Genomic DNA, 23,132 nt, shown 5'->3' on the forward strand with positions numbered 1-23,132 from the left:
AGACTAGTGATGCTTACCTTGCAGTAGAATAAAATACCTATTCTAAACACTTTGGCCTTGAAATAAAATGCAACTCTTTTGTCAAAATAGTATCTGTGAAATTTCTTTCAAATAGGTACACTAAAGTAGCACATCTACCTTATTTTTACACATTTGTATCTCCTATCATTACATTTTAGAAGTTTCTAAAAATAATTGGCTCAATATGTCATTCCTCTAGTAAGGCTGAACAATGAGGTATTATTATAAAGCTTCAGTATACTCATATTTATTTTTGTGCTGTTTAAATGCTTGAATGACTACATTAATTAATGTAACATTAACAGCTTAATCAGTCAGCCATTTCTGCCTATGATAAATCTTACCTCAATAAATATGTGGTATATCTTTGTGGGAGAATTTACTTACTATTGCATACTATAGACATATGAAAGTGAGAGCACAGTTAAGAAGAATGAATATATTGAACATCAAATAAGAAAGATGGAATGAAGTATTTTCAAATGCTGGACTCAAAAAGTATTTTGTGTTCCTGTACATACAAATGCTTCCCCTTCCCATCTAAAGCAGCCATAAGGGATTGGGCCAATTTAGCTATTGTAGGCTGCTTTTATATTACTAGGTGTAGGAGAAAAGCGGGCTAAGCTAGAAGGCAGAATTAAACTGTCATCAGTTTGGAATCACTGTGTTGTCATAAGAGATCCAAGTTCCATCCCCATCCCCCAGGAATACCATTGACTCTTATCTAGTACCAATTTAGCTTTGACTGTTAGTTAACTTGATTCTTGTGTATAGGTAACAACAACAAACTCTTCTGTGTTTTGAACTTAGTTAATGCTCCTGGTTATTGGTGTCTGACACTATGCATGATTTGGATGCAATAAAATACAGTGGTTAGCATTCAAACATGCTGAAAACAGAATGACAAAAATGTTATTTATTATTCTACATTCATACAATATTAATATTTAATTATATCTTTAAAACAGTATTTTACACCAAACTTAATAAATGCTTCGCTCACTACATGGCTGCAACCCAAAGTCTAAATCTGTTTTAAGATTTAGGATTTATGTCAAAAAATAATAATGCATGCAATCAATCAATCAATCAATCAATCAACATGCAATACTGAATTTAGCACCAAAATAACAGCTCATAAATTACAGAGCTGGTCACACATTTTTAACAGGTGTCCATTCAAATATTATTTAAGGGCATCAGAATAATTGCACCCATTTATATTAACATGCTCCTTTTTTAAAAAAAAAAGTTCTCTATGTAACAGCAAGAATTTGGAAGCTGAATGGCAGGCATTACAAAGCATGACCTGAGTGTTGAAGACTATTAGCAACAAAATGTTTTTTGTACAATTTCTGTGCTGAGATTTTTCAACATTTGGCTCTGCTGGTTGGGGTTGCAGTTATAGTCCACATTATCACAGAGATCACAACTATTATTCCTGCTCTTAACTATTAACTACTTGAGCTTATGCTCTGAATTTCTAAAATAAGGCAGTTAGGTTGCCATTACTTATTAGGATTGCTTCATCGGGCTCTATTATGTAATTGGCAGAGTACAATATGAAGTATTCTATTTCAGCAGTCCCCAACCTTTCTAGCTTGCTGGCCCAGAGTGCTTGTGCTGGCACGTGAAACTCCATTCCCACGAATGGAGCTCTGTGTGAGCACAAGTGCTTTCTGCTCATGCAAGTGGAGCTTTGTGCACACCCTTACCTGCCGCTCGCGCAAACGGAGTTTCACATGTGCATGTGCTTGCCCCACAGCCCAGTTTCGAACAGGCCATGGCCTGGTAGTGGGCCCTGACCCAAGGATTGGTGACTTCTGTTCTAGTTAGATTGCCTCATGCAGGGTCAGGGTCAGGGTCTTTATACATTATATTATATTTGCAATGTATCAGATGAGTTGACCATAATAATCCTATATTATATTATATTATATTATGGTATATATATATATAAAATAATCCTGGTGAAATTAATGGACTTCTCAAGTTGTGCTGTAGTAAGACCAGACTAACTGAATGATAGCATGGCTCTTCCCTATTTATCAACCTCTTCCAGTTTAGAAATCAGTTAGCTTTTGTTAACATAAACAAAATATTCTGATTCTTTTTACTTTCAGAAATAAATTCTAGTTGATTTACAAGCAAGAACTATAAAATTAAAACAAAACAAAACTCAAGTATTTCCAGATCCAAAATTTTGCCAAGTAGCTATCACTTCATCATTCTTTCTTCCAAAAAATTATGAAGTATATCCTTTTCTTAAATACAAAAAGCCCTAACACCCTGAAGCAATTCAAACAATATATGGGATTTATTAATTCCAATCAAACCTATTTGGTCACTGTGAAATGGACCTACATAGAATTAACAGTGCTTCCTTGAAGGTATCCTCAAGTCCATCCCTCATGAAGGATGCTAACATAGAAGTGGTTTCTTACAGATTTTATAGAAAAAAATTCCAAATATGAACAACCTGCACAATGCAACTGCATTCACTTTTTAAACAGAAATGATGAGAGGTCAGTCTGAAGCAAGGCTATAATAATGTGGAACACAGGATGAATTAGTTTTGAAGTCTGTATCTAATGCATCTCTTCCTTTTTCTTACTTTATTTGTATGCAGTTCTATGCATTAACAGTCAATGCAGAGCTTCATTTATCTGATGAGTGTACAATGCAACATCAGCATAGCTCTGAAATGAAATGAAAATTTCTTTATGCCAAAAGAACAGCATTGTAGAAAGCCTTTGTTATATTATAATTATATCTTCCAATTTTTCTTGATCTTGAAGTAATGCAATAAAATAGGAGACATAGAACGTGCCCAGTTTGTACAATTGACTGCATCCACAGTTTCAGTAGATAGCACGTGGATTTTTGGTGGTATAATAGGCCTCGCAGGCTGCTACATAAGCTGTCTCTGGAAAGAAGTCATCATGATACTCAGCTAGGAACCTATAGAAATAAAATATGTATGATTATTTGTTCTGTTAAATTATCCAAGATACTCTTAAAATGCTTCTGAAAAACTGCTATAAATTAACCAAGTACCCTATGCTATAAATCTTTTAAATGGTTAATTGGGTGTGGTTCCCATTATATCCAAGAGGATTTACTTTTGAACTTTGAACAGTTGCAAGTAATCCACTGAAATACTTCTGGAAATGCTTTCATTCGGATCATTATTTAAACAGATTTTGCATATTTTTTCCTAATTTATGTAACTCATTTGAAAGTAAAATAATTAGATATTATAATTTTACACTTAATGATTAAATGCTTTTTTCAGCACATGAACTTCAAAATAAAAATCTAATCTAATATATTAAGAACTTTTTGTTTGCTGTAGTAATCCAGACTGGAACTATATTATCTGCATATAGTACAGACTAGTGGTCACAGGTTATTACTGCAAGTTATATTACCTTAAAATATTTTTTCTACAAATAATATTCCTAAATATTTTAATTAGAAAACAGATAAAATCAGACATTATGCATTATATGGCATTTGTCAGAAGGACTGATTCAGTGCTGCAGAATTAAGATATATTAATTTTGAATGGCAGGTATATTGTTCTATATGAAAAAATAGATCCTAAATATACATCAGCAATGAACTTGCAGGTTATTATTGCAATATATTAATTGACAGTATGAACAAAACTATATTCTTTTCACGTGAATACCTTAAGAAGTACAGGAAAAACAATTATCTTTCTAATCTACTGTATATGCAGTTCTACATACACTGAAATGTCTTTTTAATCGTACATATGGCACATAATTTCTGTCAATCTCCTATACACAATAAAAGTAGTCTTTGCTTAGTGACTACCTTGATTAGCAACTGTTCATAGTTATAACAGCGATGAAAAGGTAATTTTGTGACCAATGCCCATATTTACCTTTGCAGGCTCTCTCTCTTTCTCAATCATGTGTTCCTCATTACAATCAGTTACTGGTTTGTGTTGTCTTGTGCCTGACCCTTTTTCCTTTTTCTCTGCTTACTGAGTGGAGAGATTGCCTAAACAAGCTATCTCTTGCTGAGCCGCTTTTCTCTGCAGCACACCATATCACTAAAAAGTGCTAATTTGTAATGGTATGTGGGAATAACTTTGAGGGAAGACAGTGGGAGATGCTTCCTACATAATGGCAAGGGGAGGAGCTTAATGGTCAGGGAAAGAACCCACTCTAATTGACCAGGCTATAAATAATGAATGTAGGTGTGTGTGTGGTGGGCGGGGGGAGGGATTCTACTTTGACTCTTGTAGGATTATTTGGTTGTTTCTTGTCTGGTTTACCTGAGTGCTCACATATTCACAAATTAACAAATTCAGCTTTGTGATTGTAGATTTCTCTGCCAGCTCAGACCTGCTGCCTAAAGTTATCAGGAGCGTTTACCTTCTAAGCAGCTATCATCTAACATATTCCTCTAGATCATGGCTGTCAAACTCGCTGGCCACGCCCATGCACGGTTTAACAAAGGGGAAAGTCATGATACGTCACATGATGATGCTGTGACATGTGAGTTTAACACCCCTGGTCTAGATATATATTCTCCATTGTGTGTCTGCTTACTCTCTTGTAATCTCTTTCTCTCCAATGAATGTAAATGCAAGCATTAATTCCCTTCTTGCTAATTATCCTAGTATTAGGTGAACAGTCCAAAAGGTAGGGAAATGGGGAAAAGAGCTATAAGATTTTATCCTTTTATTCAGCTTCCTAATGGTCTAGAAACATTCTCCGCCATTTGGGCTCACCTGACTCTTTGGGGTCATATCCTTATGACACTGTACAAGCAAAGGACAACTGGAGTAAAATTGTAGCAGAGTTTCAGTCAGGTGAGTTTTCCCTTAGTACTGCTTCACTTAATAATCATGTGCCAGTCCTAATTACAGATGCCAAATGAGGATTACCTATAATATTACAAGGAAAGTATTTTTATAGAAGCTAATTAGACTCTTCTACTTTTCTCCTATAGGATGAATTAGCTATCTAACAAATAACTTTCCTATAACTAAAAAGTTTGTTCTGCAAGTTACTAGCTGCTCTTGAATATTTAGGCTTCTAAATTTGCTGTTATCCATAGGTTACCTTAGGAACAACTCAAAATGCTTTACTAAAGCTTTTAGATTTTTGTCAGAAAAGCTCATCTTCCCAAGTATCTCTGGAAGCTTTACTGTAAAAACAAAAAGGGAAAAATGTCAACCTTTCCCATTTGACAGTTTTTCTTTCAATTTAAAGCAATTTACCACTAACACTTCCCCTTATTTGTTATTTCCACTTTTTTATACTCCATCTTTAATTTAAGCATTCAAAGTTACCTTCATCCAATTATCTCCCTCCACCCCTCCTTAATATCGTAATATGATTTGGGCTGAGAGTTAATAAGTGGCCTGAGATCACCCATACTTTATAGAAACCTATTATAAACATTGGAATGTCAGTTAGATTGAAATATAGTCTTGATTTTTTAAACAAAAAATCCTCTTAAGAGAGATTTATATTTCTAAATAAATCAGATTATTTAAAAATATTGTTGCATATATGTACCTAAGTGAACTAAATCCTACTAGGAATGCAGAATTAATTTCAAATTAAAAATCTCCAATAAATGTAGTGCATAAAATTATAACAAAAACCATTGCAGAAGTTCATATATGTTACCAAACATGCGCAGCAAATGTTGAGATCCATAAATGTAAGAAGGTGGCGGCGGCTGATCGCCTGGAGGATAGTTTTCTGGCATGAGTTTCCATGACAACACCTAAAAATAAAATTAAAATAAACTTTGTCTTGATCTAAATCTAATTTAAAATCAGGATTACTAAATATTATCAAAATCTTTATCTTAGTAGTTTAAAATATGTAAAACAGAAAATTTTATAATTTATACAATTTTCTTCTTTCTGCATCAGAACCATTTCCAAAACTGTTTTTAAAACAGTGTATTTATTAAATAAAACTGTTTGCATTTATTAAAAAATAACATTTACAGAATTATGTTCGCAATTAATTGTAAATACAAATTCTCATACACAATAGATTTCCTTTAAACCTTAATTACAGCTCTAAATATATCACCTATAAGATATAAACATTGTAATCCAACATACTGTATTTAAAAAGGAAGAGGTTAGTACATATTAAACAGTAAGCTAAAATGATGCAAGCTCTATTTCAATAATATCTGGATGAATGTAGGTTCCTAGTTCAAAGACATCTTGATTCACATCTCGAATCATAGTCTTGGACAAAAAAAATCTTACCTCATTCAATTCATTATTTCTTCTGCCTTCAAATCCAGCAAATACTGCACTTCCTTCTTTGCTAGGGGTTAGCGTAATAGGAGATGATGACCCACTGTGGACAGGAGTTTCTTCAAGAAAAGAGTAGGACATTATTTTATGCATGGATATATAAAGACAAGTACTCTTATTTAGCTATGAGAGATTTCCTACAGCTGTTAAGAAGTTCCTTTGACCTTTTTCAAGGCTCCAATTTCTTTACTATGTATTTCTTTATTATTTGTAGCAGACCAGAACTTTCCTATAGCGTACTACGTAGTAATAGTGCATTATTATTATATTATATTATATATTATTATTATTATATTATTATTATTATTATTATTATTATTATTATTATTATTATTATTATTATTATTATTATTATATTTTCTTTTTCTTTTAAAGCTGCTGTTGGCCTGTGATTTGAACAGGTCTGCATTGACCTTCTTCAACAATGAATCTGAGCATAGTAATAAAGTCAAAAAGAATGAAAAAAAAGAAGAAGTTCCTTTGACCTTTTTGTTTAGATTCCTCCTCACAGTTTCTTGGCAAGATTTTCAGAACTGGTTTGCTATTGCCTTCTTCCTAGTTGAGAAAGTATATCTGGCTCAAGATCACTTAGCTGGCTTTGTGCCCAAGGTAGAACTATAACTCATGGTCTTCTGGTTTCTCCTGATGCTTTCACCGCTGCCCCAAACAGGCTCTCTCCATTGACATAGGCATTCTTATATTTATAAAATTTCAATAATATAAATATGTGTGATAACCACATTATCTTTGACTAATATTCAAAATATATAAAAGTGTAATTTCTAATAATATTTTTAATCCCCCAGTGTCACAATTCCTCACACACTAATATCAAGGAGCTAATAATTCTTTGCTCTGAGTGTGTGTGCGCTTTTGAATCAGTTTTGGATTCCTGGCAACTGCCTTGCCATTTTCTTGGAAAGATTTTCAGATGTGGTTTGCCATTTCATTTCCAGGGCTAAGAGAAGTGACTAGCTCAAGTTACCTAACTAGCTTCATGTCGAAGGCAAAACATTGCTAGTAGCTAAATCAGACAAATTATTTTGCTAAAAAACAAAGCAATAATGGATTTTGCAGTTATTAGAATAAACAAGTTGTTTCAGCTGCTTCTATAAAACAAACAGACCAGAACTGATGTTCAAAGTCATCTGCCTATTGCTAAAATGAAAAAAAAGTTTCTAGTATCTAGTAATTCAAAATACAAAATATTGCTCTGCTTATAGTTCTGAGTCATCCTCCTCAAATACTATTATTTGTTGCTAGAACTATCATCATATTTACGTGAAGACATTTGAAATGCATGTTATTATACCACAAGCATGCTTTTATTAACTGCAACTATTCTTACTACAACAAAAATCAGATCAGAAGACATCCCCATGACATATCCAATATGGACTAAACAGGGGTGGGCTGCAACAGGTTCACCCTGGTTCGGGCGAACATTAAACATAACATTAAAGCTAATGTTATGGCCGGTTCAGAGAACCTCCAAATCTGACCTCTGGCTGGCCCCTCCCAACCCTCCCCACCCCTCCCCTTCCAGGAATCTCCATGTGGCCCATTTTGGATGCGAAGTAAGTGCAGGGCCCACGCGGAGGCTGGGAGAGGGTGAAAAGCCCAGGGGAGGCCATTTTTGCCCTCCCAGAGGCTTGAGGAAAGCCTCTGGAGCCCAAGGAAGGCAAAAAAGCCCCCCCTCGCCATGGTGCAGGAGGCTGACTAGGCCATGCCCACCATGGCCACACCCACTCAGCAACCGGGCAAAGAACCCGTTGCTGAAATTTTTGAAGCCCACCCCTGGGACTGGATGTAGCATACTGCAGTAAGTATGACCCAGTCTATTAAAATAGTGATATTGATAATGTAAACATTTTAAGTTTATTATAAAAGCTTAAAGTACATATGCAACGCCTTGAAAAATGTTCATTATTAGCACTCAAATTTATCATGCCCAAAGCTTCATTAAGCTTGTTAAAAGACAACCACTAAACTGAAAACACTTTTACATTGTTTTTCTTTTTATATAATCAGTTTTTCATCTTAACACAGAACTCACTTTTTTCAAGATGCAAAAATAATTTTGGCATTGAAGCAGGAGTCTCAATATTCCGCCTTTTTGGCTGTGGAGAAGCGCTGCTTTCTGACAGCCTATCACAGTTGGATGTGTGACGCGTAGAACGCCTTAGAGACTGCAGGATTTCAGGTTCTGTTTTTCTGCGTTTAGGTGTTGCAGGTTCTCCTGTTGCAGGCTGACTATCTGTGGATTGTGGAGTTGATGGATTCAGAAGAGGTGGGCTTGGAGAAAGCTCTTCTTGATTTCTGATCAAATAAAAAATATGGCGAACTAGGATGTTGAGTGATTATTGTGGGCCTATATACAAGGCCAATAAAGAACATTTTAAATAGTAACAATGTAACTTTCATCATTATTGAAATGTCTTCTTTCAGCTTACTAGCTGGCAGTAAAAATTATAGTTTTATGATTACAAGTTTTAAAAAATGCCATTAAAACCATACTATTTCTTGAAAGGAATGCAAAAAACCAAACCCACCTGTTAGAATTTGCTATACTCTCTTTTATTGGTAGAAAAAATTTGGAGGATGTCACCTTCTTAAATTGTGCTTGCTCATAAGGATACAGTAGAATAAGAGGAAGAGTGAAGTCAAAGGTTATTCTTAGGCCATCCACCATTTCTTTACATAATTCAACACTAGAAAAATAAGATTACAAAAGAAATAGGTACTTTATATAGCAATGTTAATATTTTATTTTGAAGAACAAAGTCATAACAATCAGTATTATTTATTAAAATTGTATGCTGCCCTTTTTGCCTAAGGCGACTCTTATAAGGTACTTATGACCCAGTTCTGAAGTTGTGATGGCTGACCACTCCCCCCAGCACATTTTGAGGGCTCAGCAACTGACTTGAATTTATAGTTATTTGCAGAATTTTGTATTCATATGAATGCAATTTATGACATATTTGTCAAAAATTGGCCTTTACATCCTGGTTTTGGCAAAAAACACCCCATAGGGAATAATGGTTCACTTAGTAATTGCATACTTGCTTAATGATCATGGATTTGCTTAATGACCACTACAAAGAAGGTTGTAAAATTGGGTCAGTCACGTGGATGACTCACTTTATGACTGACATGACTTACCACCATAATCAGCAGAATCTATTACCGCATTTTACCGGACTATAGAGCGCATCGGAATATACGCCGCACCCACTAAATTTTAAAAGAAAAAAATATTTTTACATATATTAGCCGCACCAGATTATAAGCCGCAGATATATATGCGTCGGGTGCACCAAAAACTACTGGTAGCGTCTTCTTTTTTTGCATTGACCTCTTGCGTCTGTCACGTTTTTGCGCCCCGATGGCAGTTAGCGAAGAAAAATCTATAGATAAGCCGCATTGTTGTACAAGCCGCAGCGTTCAAAGCATGGGAAAAAAGTAGTGGTTTATAGTCCGGTAAATATGGTAATCATAAGTCAAAGATTACCTCTAAGGAAGAATGTTTTAGAGATCTGTATAAATATGATAGCGATATGTTAAAGAGTAATCATAAGAAATGCATGTTATGTCAATAAAAAGTTGATGAAAAGAAAGTTATACTGCATTATTACAAAAAGTGAAATTAGGCAAATGGTATAGCTGGAGAAAAGTTAAAATATGGATATAGTTGCCTTATTAAATGGCTATATGACTTATTTAAAAGAACAGCATAATTGTTCCTTTATACAAAGTGAAATGAAAGCAAAACTATAGGAAATAAATTTATTAAGCTTGCTAATACCTAATTTCAACTTTTTGTAATACTGTAGTACAACTTTCTTTTCATCAACTTTTTTTTTGACATAACATGCATTTCTTATGATCTACTCTTTAACATATCACTATAATACTTATACAGATCTCTAAAACATTCTTCATTAGAGGTAATCTTCCACTAATTAGACCTTGAAGTTTCATTTTAAACATTCACTTAAATAGTGTTTGCTTACTTTTTTTCTGGTGGGATATAATGGAGATTCAAATTGGTATGTGATGTCATTTGATGGTGACGGGATCTTTCATTGGCTGAAAAAGCTGCATTAATGGCAAAATGCTTTACGTATGATTCCAAGATGGTTATTATATTTGTCTGACATGGCAGTTTCACAAGCTACATTAAAAAAAAAAACCAAATTAATTAATTTACATTCTCTGTTCATACTTTCAAATAAACATAGTGCTTATACAGATAAAATGGATCTTTTTTACAAAAAAAAATAGTTGAACACCCCCTCAAACAACAGTCAAATCTATTCTCCGCTCTCTTGCTCACTAGCCTATAATCTGAACAAACGAAAACAAACAAGTATGATAGGAGTACAGCACAGTTTTCATCCCATTAGGTTTATTTTTCTCATACCTTGTCAAGCCTCATGTAGCTGGCAAGACCAAGGAATCAAGAACACAGATGTCAATAGGCTATACTTAAAGCCAGGGTGGAATAAATACATAATTCTATAAACAATAATAGCAATTTTGAAGCTTCTTGTCCATGCAGTCTGTGAGAATTAGACACAATTGAATGGAAGAAAAGAAAGTATGGCTGAGTCTCGCCAGAGCAGTTTTTCCTACCTCTCTCAATAGTTGCCCCTGAATTGCCTTTTTTGAAATAAATATGGAACTCACTTGACTCTAGCATTCCCACAATTTCTTGTTCCTTAATCATTGTTAAGGCTTTAAAGGGAACTTTAACAAACTCATAGATAACAAATATATCAATGGTCATTACTCTCAGTCCTATTTCCAGGGTAAGAAATGCTTCAAATATCAGTTACAGGAAAACCAGAGGAGATGGGTATGCCTTCATTTCCTGTTTGTTAGCTGCCTACAGGCAATTGGTAAGTCTGTTATTCGTTCTCTGTAGAAACCATAAAAACTAAGATGGACCTTGGCCAGGCCAGAAGGGCCAGTCTTAGGTTTTCTATCATTAAAACTCAGACATCAGAAAGTCAGAAAAGTTGCAATAAAAATTAAAGAGTAAGTTCATATATTTAGAATTAAAAAACAAGCTGCCTTTCTGTTTTCACTAAACAAAATTACGTGTAAACACTAAGGAGTTTACACTTTTCTCATATAAGTATTACGTCCTTATTTTTTTCAGTTGAGTAGCCTAATTTAAGGCAAGAGTATGAAGCTTCTTTCTTGTCAATATCATCATATGGTTGATAATGAAATGAATTAATTCAGATAAATAAGAAATTACTTTAATTTATTTAAGAACATAAATCTATTTTTCCTTGACGACATCCAAGTATTTTACTGTACAAATGCTACCCCTATGCCACCCCAAAGCTAGTATGCTCTCAGGCTAGCTGTGGAATAGAAAATAGAAAAAGCAATCAAAATGGAGAATCCTGAAGATTTGAACTTATAGTTAATCTACGTCCTTCAAAGTGAGTAAAACAAATTGCTATTAAATCGTACTGTAGAATACTTTTTCAGTAGTTTCCATATTTGTTTGCATAGGTTGTACATTTATATACAGTCACCTGGTATCAAATCCTACTGAACTTAATCAGTCTTATATCTGACAAATTGTGCATGTGATTACACTGTCAAATAATGTTAATTTTTGCATACAAGTGTTTAGTATTACTATATCCAATTATTTTAATTTGCATAAAATGTTTTCATACCCGCTTTCGCCTGTTAATATAGTAACAATCCTCTTCAAGTTTCTTTTTCAAGATTTCAGGAATTTCAATGTTTATTGCTCTTTCTTCCATATCTCTTTTAGCATGAGTCTCTTGCTCTTCTTTCTGTATCAATATAATCAATATTAAAAAAAACCTTAAATTTAGTTATACTGTATTAAATATAATAGACTATTAGGAATATTGAAACTATCTAATGAGGCATACATCAAAGCCTGATAAATTCTGAAATCACAAATAAGGACCTGTTGCAGATCAAAGCAAAGAGGAGCATCCAAAATAGTTTTATTCAAGATAAAAGTCCAATTCAAATCTATATCTTGGTGTTTAGAGTGATGTATATATCTCAGTGCTTTTATAAAATCTACTTTGTTTTCAGTCTCTTTCCTAATTATCCTTAGCATCGAACTTGCCTTTTTTACAGCTATGAATCAACATACCTACTGATCTCCTTACTAGAACTCCCAGTCTCATTTTCCTGGTTAGTTACAGATAATAGTAATCCATTAAAGGACAAGTCCTCTAATCTGCTATATGCCCCATGACTGCTAAACTTTCTCAAATGCTTTTGACAAGAAACTATCAAAGTGTTGTTGAAAGGTATGCAATGGTCATCCTCCTCTAGATTCCTACTAATAATTTTTTTTTAAATCCCTCCAGAAGGTTGGTGAAGCAGGATTCATATCAGCTAACTTTTCTGAACAAATTGTTAGAATGTTATTTTAAAAAAACTAAAAATACTAAACACATAGAAGAACAAGAATTGCTGAAAGGAAAATCAGCAAGATCGATGCCGATTTTCCTTTCAGCAATTCTTGTTCTTCTATGTGTTTAATATTTTTAGTTTTTTTAAAATAACATTCTAACAATTTGTTCAGAAAAGTTAGCTGATCATCATGTAACTTCCCTATCGCTCTGCATCTCCTTGCCTTTTTAAAGAGCAGATAATATGCTTCAATTCAAGACATGAATTATGCAATGGATACCAGTAACTTGATCATTTCTTTTAAGAATTATCGTCTAGTTCTAGGGTCATAGATTAGAGTGAGGAATTTTCCAGAGTTCTGGATCCAGCCCCCAAATCAAAAGTTGTAATAAGTACACATATTCTACAGTGCAAATTTGAACTGATATTAGATAATAAACATTGCCTTACGGACAAAAGTGTTCATATATTTATAATTTCAAATTAAAATTACTAAGATAATTCTAAGATAATTGTGGTACAGATAATTCTTGATTTACAACCACAATTATCTGGAATTTTGGTTGTAAGTCATTGTGGTCATAAGTTGAGTCAAGTGACTGGACTTGGTTTAATGACTATTTTTGTGACAGTCAGTAACTGAATCACTGTAGTTGTTAAGCAAACCACATAGTTAAGCAAATCATATGATCGGTCGTAAGTTTAAATCCAGCTTTTGCAATAGGCATTTTTGCCATGACTGTAAGATTCTGCAGTTGGTTGTCATGTGACCACGGAACACTGCAAGCCAGTAACATTGAGGACTGTTCATAACTTTGAGTCTATCATAACTATGAACAATCACTAATCAATTGGTTGTAAGTCAAGGACAATCTATAGTTCTGACTAATTTAGCAACAATATCACATTTTAAGCCAAATGTTACAATGTCTCAACATTAACCTGTATTTTTAACAATATACCTCTAAACGTGAAAATGTTTTATAAAATCATATGATTTATTGAGATGTTTTATAAAACAAAGGTACTTTTAAACTTCCTTTTTTCCCCACCGGCATCTGCATAGCTTAATTATTCACTCTAAAATTAATATCCTCATTCTTTATACTTAATTTTTTTTGACAAAATTTATATAAACTTACCATTTCTATCTTTTCATCAATGTCACTTTCTTCACTCTTTAGCTCCTCTTCTGTTCCTTCATCACTATCATCATCATCAGAACTACTTATAGCTGTTTAAAAAAGAAATGAATTCACATTTAATACATTTGTCACAATATTACATTTAATAATGTTACATTTCAAAACCAAGACAGCATATTAACTAGAGGTTCTAGCTGAATTATAGAATTTAAACAAAGCACAAAAATGTTTAGGCTATTTAATTTCAAACATAAATAATAGGAATTGGAAGTCTACCTCTTCCAAGATGTAGAATGTTATGGAATCTGAATTGGTTTCATGGAAGTATTATGTTGGGCACCACTTTACTATGACCTTGAAGCATTTTGAATGACTGAAGTATTAGATAGGTAGGGCAAATTACTTACATCTTGTAAGATTATTTGAGATTCTTTTGAGCTTGTGGAAGAGACAGAGGAAGCAGACGGGCTCTTCTAGAGCATGAATTCTGCTTCCTGCAAGCTGGATCAATGAATTGTGCGGATGGACACTATGTGGTTAACTTGGGAGATGGTAAACGTTTAAGAAAGGGATAATGCCGTCAGTCTTGAAAAAAGTGATTACACAATCACTTCTAAACAGATCATTTCTTGATCCAACCATGCAATATCCTGGTCAATCTCCAATCTTTTCAATATGATGCAGACTTGACATGGAAGGGAAACAACACTATGCACCCTTATGAGTAATAGTCCGTATATGGAGGGAGAGAACTGTACTCTCCTGGTTTCATTGGCATTTGATACAGGCTAGCCTTCACCATTTAAACACTGCAAACACTGCTTTCTATTGGTTCTACTCCTTCTTTAGCAGGGAGCTTCAGTTACTGCACATGGAGAAGGTAGTTGTTCCAATATGAAATAACACAATTTTTATTTCCTGTCACACTTGCCATCTACAGGAAGCCACTATAGAAGAAATCTGTTCGTTTGAGACTAGATATCACAATATGTGAATATATTGCCATCCCAGGCCAAGCTAGAATATTATGAAAATCCTGACCTGGTGTCTGGAAAGTCCAAAGCAAATTCTACAGAATTCTGTCTATTGTTAAGAAATCTAGCTTTATTTTGGCTTTGATTTGAGGTCCTGGTGGGAATAATAATGATCCCCACTTTAAAAAGCAGGTAACTTTAGGACGCTATAACCATCACTCTTCACACTGCTCTGACTCATTTAGAACAGCGGGGAGGCTATGTGAGGATGCTTTTTGTAGATTTTACTTCTGCATTTAACACAATTCTTCCACATAGATTAGTGTCTAAACTTCTGGACCTTGGACTTTCTTATTCAATCAGCCTTTGGATTATGAAATTCCTGCCTGGCCTCTCACTGAGGGTCAGATTAGGTGATCATACCTCTTTAGCCCTTATTCTTAACACTGGTACACCAGAGGGTTGCGTGTTGAGTCTCTTACTCTATACTCTTTATGTGCATGACTGCATTCCTACTCACGCTAGTAATACTATTACTAAATTTGTAGATGATACAACAGTAGTGGGACCCAAATTGTACACTGAAGATAGTATTTAATTTTGTTGTACAAGGTGCATTGACAATAAACTAAACTAAACTAAACTTGGGATTCTTCTGGATTACAACTCCAATCAAAACAACAGATGGAAGACCTGGTCAATTTTTTTCTTTTTGCTAACTCTGCTTAATGCAGAGGGCACAGCCAATGGCTTTGAAGAACAAGAAGAGTCATTATCTAGAACATGGGTGTCAAACTCATGGCATTACTTTGCCATCAGATGATGTTTCATTTTTCCCTTTATGGAGTGGGGAGGGCATGGCCTACATGACGCATCCAGCCCATGCGCCGCCAGTTTGACACCCCGATTTAGGCTGTGACCTAGACCCTAGTGGGATATCATGTTATCTGTGGACTCACTTCCTTCCTCAGGATATTTGCCCATCCACAAGTCAGGTCCCCTCTATCAAATGATGTCAATTTATAATGATATGTAGGAATGATCTTGAAAGACAAGAGCAAGAGACATAAACTGAATAATTGGCATGTAAAATAGCAATAGCAATAGAACTTAGATTTAGATACTGCTCCATAGCGCTTTATAACACTCTCTGAGCAGTTAACAAATGTCAGAATATTGCCCCCAACAATCTGGGTCCTCATTTTATCAACCTTGGAAGGATGAAAGGCTGAGTCTACCTTGAGCTGAGGATCTTGGCTGTGGGCAGATTTTCCTGTAATACTGCATTCTAAATACTATGCCATCAGGGCTCAGTCCACATAAGGAGAAGGGGAATGGGAAGCATTTCAGAAGGGATCCTTCCTAGTTTTCCAGGGAATGAAAGGAAAGATGGGATTACTGTTTTTTAGTTTTTACATAAAGTGGTTTGATGATTGTTAGATACTTAGGCTATATTGTACCTAAAAAGAATCCCAGAGTGTATATTTATTATGTTCTTTAATATTTTTAATGTACTGGTTAAATTCAATTATCCATGTAGATATTAAAAAGAGAGAAAACAATCCACAGGTCTAAATTCAATATATCTATTTATATTTACAATTTATATTGTACAATATATGTTAGAATTTATACTACAACTACCTTAATCAACATTTTTTTTAAGTTGCAAGCACCTGTGGAACAAAACTTAACTATTTTCCTGCTTATTAACTATAGTAATATTTAATTATTATATGCAATTTTTAATTAGATGGCACAAGCATCCTCTATAAGCCAACTTACACTTTTCACTAGTCTTTTCATTTTCTTCAGTAGGAAGGAGCTTCAGTACAGAATCAACACCTGGCAACCTGCAACGCCCTTTCTTTCCTTTTCTTCTCCTAAAGAAGATTGAAGATAAGCTACCATTTAGCTAACATGATTTTTTTACCTGCTTTAAAGCAGTAAAAGTAAAAATTAGCATTGAGAAAAGGGGCATATTTTGGTTTCTTTCTCTGAACATAAAAACATAGTTTTCAAATATACAGGGGTCAATTCACACAAATTACACTAACATATCTTCTTTTTCCCTCTCCACAGTTTACCATTGATCAGAGCCTAGTTTACTTTTGTCCAATAATCTGTATCATGTTATCTAAGCCAAAATAAAACCATTATTTTAAGAATTAATAAAAATAAATCAGCAGTATAAATCAGCAAGTAATTCCTTCTTCCATAAGAACAGCAGAAAAAGAAAATCTGCTACTAATAAGTATTCTCCCTATTTTATCAAACTCTTAAATCAGACATGATTTTCCTGCTATTATATCAGCAATATGTGACCTTATAAGGGCACCAAATATTTTACAGTACAAAATATTATATATTTAAACAAACTGGAAAAATCATCTGCACATATAGAATAGCTACGGCAGATATCCAGAATTAAAGAACTGCAGCTGATACTGAAATTAAGTCATCTGAAAAAGACAATCTATTTCAAAAAAAGTGTTAACCATATTTGATTCTTACATGCGAGCCACAGCTTTTCTGGCCAATTTGCGCTGTAATCTGCGGTTTTCATCAGTGTCACGAAGTACATGATCTTCAGCTGCCCATCTGTCCCAACTAAGTAGTTTTTTTTAAAAAAAAATCAATAATAAATATATTATAAACGATGTCTACCAAGCTGATTGAACGTATCAGATAAACAGCAAATGAATTTGAACGTTACTGTGCATATATCTCCTAAGCTCCCAACTAATCTTAAGTGGCACTCTGTATTGAGCAAGTAAGAATCATTTAAACATTGATGTTACTATACAAATAGCATAAATCATCTGGGGATTTTGTAAAGTTAAGATAAAATTAATAGAATTTCCTCATTTCAATTATGTAAGGCCATCATTTTAGGGGAGATGTTGAGATGGAAATTTGATTTGCATATAAAATCTGCTGAATCAAGATTTCAAATGATTTAAAATTAAAGACAGAAACATGCTGGCAACCAGTGTGCTATGCAGATTAACTACCAAGGACTTACGATTTAGCAGCACTTTGTACCAGAAGTTCCAAATCATTTTTAAAGTCAATCGGAACATATTAAAGTCCAAGCTTCGTCTAGAGTAGTATGGATTATATCTGAATTAGTAATTCTCTCCTAGTTGGGAATATGTAATATTTTTATTTAAATATATGCTCACCTTCTATTCCAACCATTAAAATGAATCAGATACTCTGGGACCTTTCTTCCTTTCTCATCTTTTCCAATAACAATATCAACAATCTAAAATCAAACACATGTATGCTTACACAAACACTTTTATAGACATGCACTCCAATTATTAAAATCCTTTTTTACAATTCAATGTCTTATAACATAGGAGTCCAAGCAAAGTACAGTAGTTAAGAACATATTCCACCACTTCATTTTAAAAGATTATATTTCAGAGATTAAATGCAGTATTTGAATGCAATAATATCTATTACAAAAAAATTAAACTGACCAGAATAAGCTACCTCAATTTGCAACAAATGTAAAATAAATAACTGTATTGAGTTTTGGTATTTACTTCCTTTAAAAGTCAGTAAGGGATAGGTGATTGAAGGAGCAAAGGTGTGATAACATTACACAGCCTGCCACAGCAATATTTCCTTAATGATATCATTACGTTATTTTGGTGTTATTGTGATGTGTGTCATATTCTATAGAATGGATCCAAGAATATTAACAACAGGCAATTATTTATTAATATAAATTGTCAAAGTTGTTTTTCAGTTGTATGTTTGTTCCAAATATGAATTATTAATTGCTACCTGTCACTGGGTTTTCAAAATTTGATTTCTTGCCTACTTTAAATAATTCATTTACTCCCCCTCCCGACAAGAATACAAATTTGCTTTAAAAACTTACTGTTTATTTTGAAAACTCTTATGTACGATTGACACATCTATATTATTGGCTAAGCATATATAAACTAAATCCTGTTGTGAAATCCATATCATTCCTGCTGCATTTTATTCCCAAGCAAGTCAGACAATAGGAATCCAATAAGGGAGGGGTTCCCAGCCCCTGGGCCAGGACGCACTGCTATGCCATGGCCTATTGAGACCTGGGCTGTTCGAACAGCCGGCTGGCACCAATGCATGTGCAGTTCAACTTGTGAGCAGCACATTGGCATGATGCACACATGCACACAGCTCAACTTCCACAAGTTGAGCTGTGTGCACAAGTGCCAGCTGACTGCTTTTTGCGGCCTGATTCCCCTCTCCCAACCCCCAGCTGGGCCACCAAGTCACAAAGGTTGGGGACCGCTGCAGTAAGTGAAGCATCACTCCTCATCAAGCTCAGCCTTCATGATTAACTAAAAATCAACTGCTTCCTCTTGGAATATTCTGGATGTTTCTTCCCTTATTTATTATCCTACCTTTATTATTTGAAACCTTGCGGGCTATATTTGGACCATATGAAGTGGTTTCTAGAATTCAGGCATCATACTTTGAAGCAAATTCTATACAGAATGATAGAGGTGGAAGGGATCTTGGAGGTCCTGTGGTCCAACCCTCCTGTTCAAACAGGAGACCCTATATCATTTCAGACAAATGGTTATCCAATTTTTTCTTAAAAACCTCCAGTGATGGAGCACCCACAACTTCTGAAAGCAAGCTGTTCCACTGATTACTCATTCTAACTATCAGGATGGTTCTCTCCTTGATGAGTTTCCATTCATTGCTTCTTGTCCTGCCTTCAGGTGCTTTATTATGGCAAATATTGGAACACTGCTCTCGTGTCATCTCTAGTCCTTTTCATTAAACTAGACATACCCAATTCCTGCAAGCATTCTTCATATGTTTTAGCTTCCAGTTCCCTAATTAACTTTGTTGCTCTTCTCTGAACTCTTTCTAGAGTCTCAATGTCTTATATTGGGATGACCAAAATATATACCAAGTTGCAAAATCCAAATTCAATTGCACACCTTAATTTATAATTACAGGAGCATTTTTGCACAAGGAAGCAAGCTTTATTACAATGTTCAAATCTATCAAATAACTGTCACCAATCAAGGGAACATCTCCATTTTAAAATATAGAAATATGTTAAACTATTTCATTTTTAAATTACGCTTAGCTGCATATATTATATATACATACATATATATCAAAAAAATGAAAAATATCTTGTGGGAACGGGTTGCTGGGGACTAATTAGTGCATTTATCATGAAGATGAATATTGCTTTGTTGTAGACTGTTATTGGTCCACATGATGCATTAAATCACAATTGTAGTGCTGCATGCTATATAAACCCAGGACACATATTGTAGAGGTTTTATGCTTTCCAAAAGACTTAAGAGTGGAATGGAATGTGGGAGGCCTATAATGTTTTACACCCACTGTCAAATCTATTCCATAACACTGCTACCACAAAAGACAATGATTTTGTCCTTGAATTTCATCCCCCAAATCTTATGGAATAGTACACGATTCATAGGTGGTCTGTTAGATGTTAAGAATATAGTCACAATACTTTGAAATGAAATTCCATTTCCTTTTTTAAAAAAGCCTGCATACCAGTAACCAATCAGCAAAAATGGCATTGGTACTGAATAGATTTTAAGCCAGGGAACAAAAATAAAAAATCCATTGCCAATTAACCAGAAGAGACAAAAACCTCTGGCATTTCTATGTGTGTAAGCAGTTTTAATATACTTCACTGAGCAAACAGGCATGAAATGCCAGAGGCAGTTCAACTGTGTGCGTTAAACTGGCACTGTATCTGGACTGTACTATAAACAAAAAACAGCTTATTACCAAGTGTTTGCGTCTGATTAGGAACCGAAGAATCTGCTTATCTTACACTCACCAGAAAATAAAAGAATAATCTATTGTAACCTACACACAGCGTTTGCCTATTGTAACCAACCATTTACTAGTGTTATCCCCGAGGATCACACAAGTTTTAAATGCACATCGGGATTGGTGGCCCTTTGGCAACAAATATGATTAGGCGTGGATGGAGAGAGAAAGGAGAAGCTTTCTTTCATTCGGGGCCATCTCTGCCCTTATCCGACGTCGTACGTGGTTGTGCAGCGCCCATTTCAAATAGAGCCACCCGCAATCTTAATAATTTTAAATCCTACTTTTTTTTTTTTTTTTTTAAAGAGGGAGAAACGGAAATGGAAGAGAGCTGCTTCCTCTTCCCGAGCTCCTGTCAGAAGCCTCGCAAGTGGCAACAACGACACAAACAACGCCCGGAAGCGCCGGAGAGAAGGAGGCGGCTTCCGTTAGGAGGCGGCGGTTGGCGCGCGGGAAAAGAAGGGCCGCGCGCTGAGCGGAGAAATCCCACCTTGGCATCATAAAGCACCTTCGCCTTGGTCGGGTCCGGCTCGAAGCAAAGAACTCTCTCGCCTTTGTGGAATTTAAATTTCATTCCCCGCGAGGTCATTTGCTCATCATGGCGAAAGGCAAAGCTAGCCACGCCCCCCAGGGGAATGGGGAGAGGGAGGCGCAGCGCGGGCCGCCCAACTCCTGCTAATACTCCGCGAGGAAAGCGTCCTCGGGGCGCAGGCCCACGCGAGCCGAGGGAAACGGGCTGTCTTTTATCTCCGCGTGTGGCGTTGAGCGTTGGGCGAATTCCTTCGTCCGGAGAATCGGTCGTCCCCGAGTGCTTACCTCCGACCATGGGAAGGCCGCCTCTTTCCTCGGAAGCTTGCGGGAAAGTACAGTCTTTAGTCTAAATCCAATTTTGAAGCTGTATACGAAGTAGAGATCCCTTGAAATAAAGGAAAAGAGCCAGCCAGCACCGTCTCCGTTTGAGTTGCTCGGCTGAAAAACAGACTAACCGTTGGAAAGGACCTCGGAGGTCTTCCAATCCAACCCCGTGCTCTTGCAGGAGACCCCATGTCATTTCAGATAAATGGTCGCCCAATCTCCTCTTAAAAAACTTACGGTGCTGGAGCATTCACAACTTCTGGAGGCAAGTCAAGTTGCACGGATTAATTGTTCTGTCAGGAAATTTCTCCTTAGTTCTAGGTTGCTTCTCTCCTTGATTAGTTTCCATTCATTCCTTCTTCTGCCTTCTGGTGCTTTGGAAAATAAATTGACGCTCACCCTCTTCGTCGTGGCAGCCCCTCAAATACTGGAGCACTGCTATCGTGTCATGCCTAGTGCTTCTTTTCACATACCCAATTCGTGCAAGTGTTCTTTGTATGTTTTAGCCTCAGTCCCCCAAATCATCTTCGTTGCTCTTCTCTGCACTCTTTCCAGAGTCTCAACATCTTTTTTATATTGTGACCAAATCTGTATGCACTGTTCCAAGTATGGTCTTACCAAGGAATTATAAAGTGCTAGCATATCATGTGATCTTGATTCTATCATGTTAATGCAGCCTAGGATTGCATTAGCTTTTTGGCAGCTGCAACTGCTGGCTCTTATGTAAGTGATTGGCCACCAGGATTCTAGCTAGATCAAGATTGGATAGCACTTATTCTAAGCCTTTTTCTTACCTAAATGTAGAACCTTATTTTTCTCACTGAATTTTATTTTGTTAGATAGGATCCAATGTTCAAGTCTGTCAAGTTCTTTCTACATCTGAGCCTATCTTCTGGAGTATTGGCAATTGGTGTCATATGCAAATTTGACGAGTTCATCTTCTGTGAGTTTACCTTGTCTAAAACTTACAAAGATTTTGGCCTAAGGCAGAGCTTTGAGTAACCGGACTGCATGCTCCCCTCCATGTAAATGCAGTTCATTAAGTACTACTTTTGGGTGTGGTTGGTCAGCCAGTTACAAATCCATCTGGAGGTGATGCTATCTCACATTTTTCTATATTATCAAGTAATAAATTGTGGTCTTCTTTATCAAATGCCTTACTGAAGTCAAAGAAAATTATATCCACAGTATTTCGCTGTGCCACTAATTTTGTCACATTATCAAAGGATGCAATAAGAATTGTCTGGCATGACCTTGACAAACTCTTGTTGGCTTCTGGTTATGACTTTGTTTGCCTCTACATATTTGCAGATTTCTTGCTTGATTATTTTTTCCAGAATCTTCCCAGGTATTGATGGCAGTCTGATAAGTCTGTTGTTTTTGAAGATTGAAACCACATCACTTTTCTACACATCTGGTAGTTCCTTGGTGCTCCAGGATCTTTGAAAGATATGGTCAAATGTTTCTGAGATCACATCTGTCAGTTCCTTCAGAACTTTGAGGATTTGGTCTGGTGATTTGAACTCATCCACAATCATAGGGGTT

General features: G+C 35.4%; 1 protein-coding gene across 4 annotated transcripts; it reads right to left on the reverse strand.

Annotated features, from left to right (window-relative positions):
* Nucleotides 1-925: 925 nt before the first annotated feature.
* Nucleotides 926-22,034, reverse strand: MSL3 (MSL complex subunit 3). 4 transcript variants are annotated; one of them, XR_015744543.1, is made up of 13 exons: nt 21,223-22,034; nt 18,080-18,162; nt 17,409-17,504; nt 16,680-16,777; nt 13,918-14,009; nt 12,052-12,174; nt 10,366-10,526; nt 8,902-9,060; nt 8,406-8,668; nt 6,299-6,408; nt 5,697-5,796; nt 4,790-4,945; nt 926-2,982 (listed from the first exon to the last, which is right to left on the reverse strand). XR_015744543.1 is itself a non-coding variant. In XM_026714255.2 (13 exons), exons 1-13 carry the CDS (start codon nt 21,556-21,558, stop codon nt 2,883-2,885), a joined length of 1,806 nt encoding a protein of 601 aa, XP_026570040.1. In that variant the 5' UTR covers nt 21,559-22,034; the 3' UTR covers nt 926-2,882. The 4 variants fall into 4 exon arrangements, 2 of the variants coding, with proteins under 2 accessions (XP_026570040.1, XP_087794454.1); XR_015744542.1 differs by having other exon boundaries at nt 3,935-5,208; XM_026714255.2 differs by lacking the exon at nt 4,790-4,945 and adding an exon at nt 5,124-5,208.
* Between the last annotated feature and the right edge of the window lie 1,098 nt (nt 22,035-23,132).

The sequence above is a fragment of the Pseudonaja textilis genome, chromosome 8 (genome assembly GCF_049901715.1).
Source record: "Pseudonaja textilis isolate UNSWEBS1 chromosome 8, rPseTex1.2, whole genome shotgun sequence".
NCBI lineage: Eukaryota > Metazoa > Chordata > Lepidosauria > Squamata > Elapidae > Pseudonaja > Pseudonaja textilis.

What these genes read in the sequence shown, in the direction of transcription:
- MSL3 (XM_026714255.2), bottom strand. Translation starts at nt 21,558, where the DNA reads ATGGTCGGAGGTAAGCACTCGGGGACGACCGATTCTCCGGACGAAGGA. An exon ending in TTGATGAAAAGATAGAAATG is followed by an intron (nt 12,175 to 13,917) that starts GTAAGTTTATAT and finishes ATATTGATACAG; the next exon opens with AAAGAAGAGCAAGAGACTCA. An exon ending in ATATTAACAGGCGAAAGCGG is followed by an intron (nt 10,527 to 12,051) that starts GTATGAAAACAT and finishes TTTTTAATGTAG; the next exon opens with CTTGTGAAACTGCCATGTCA.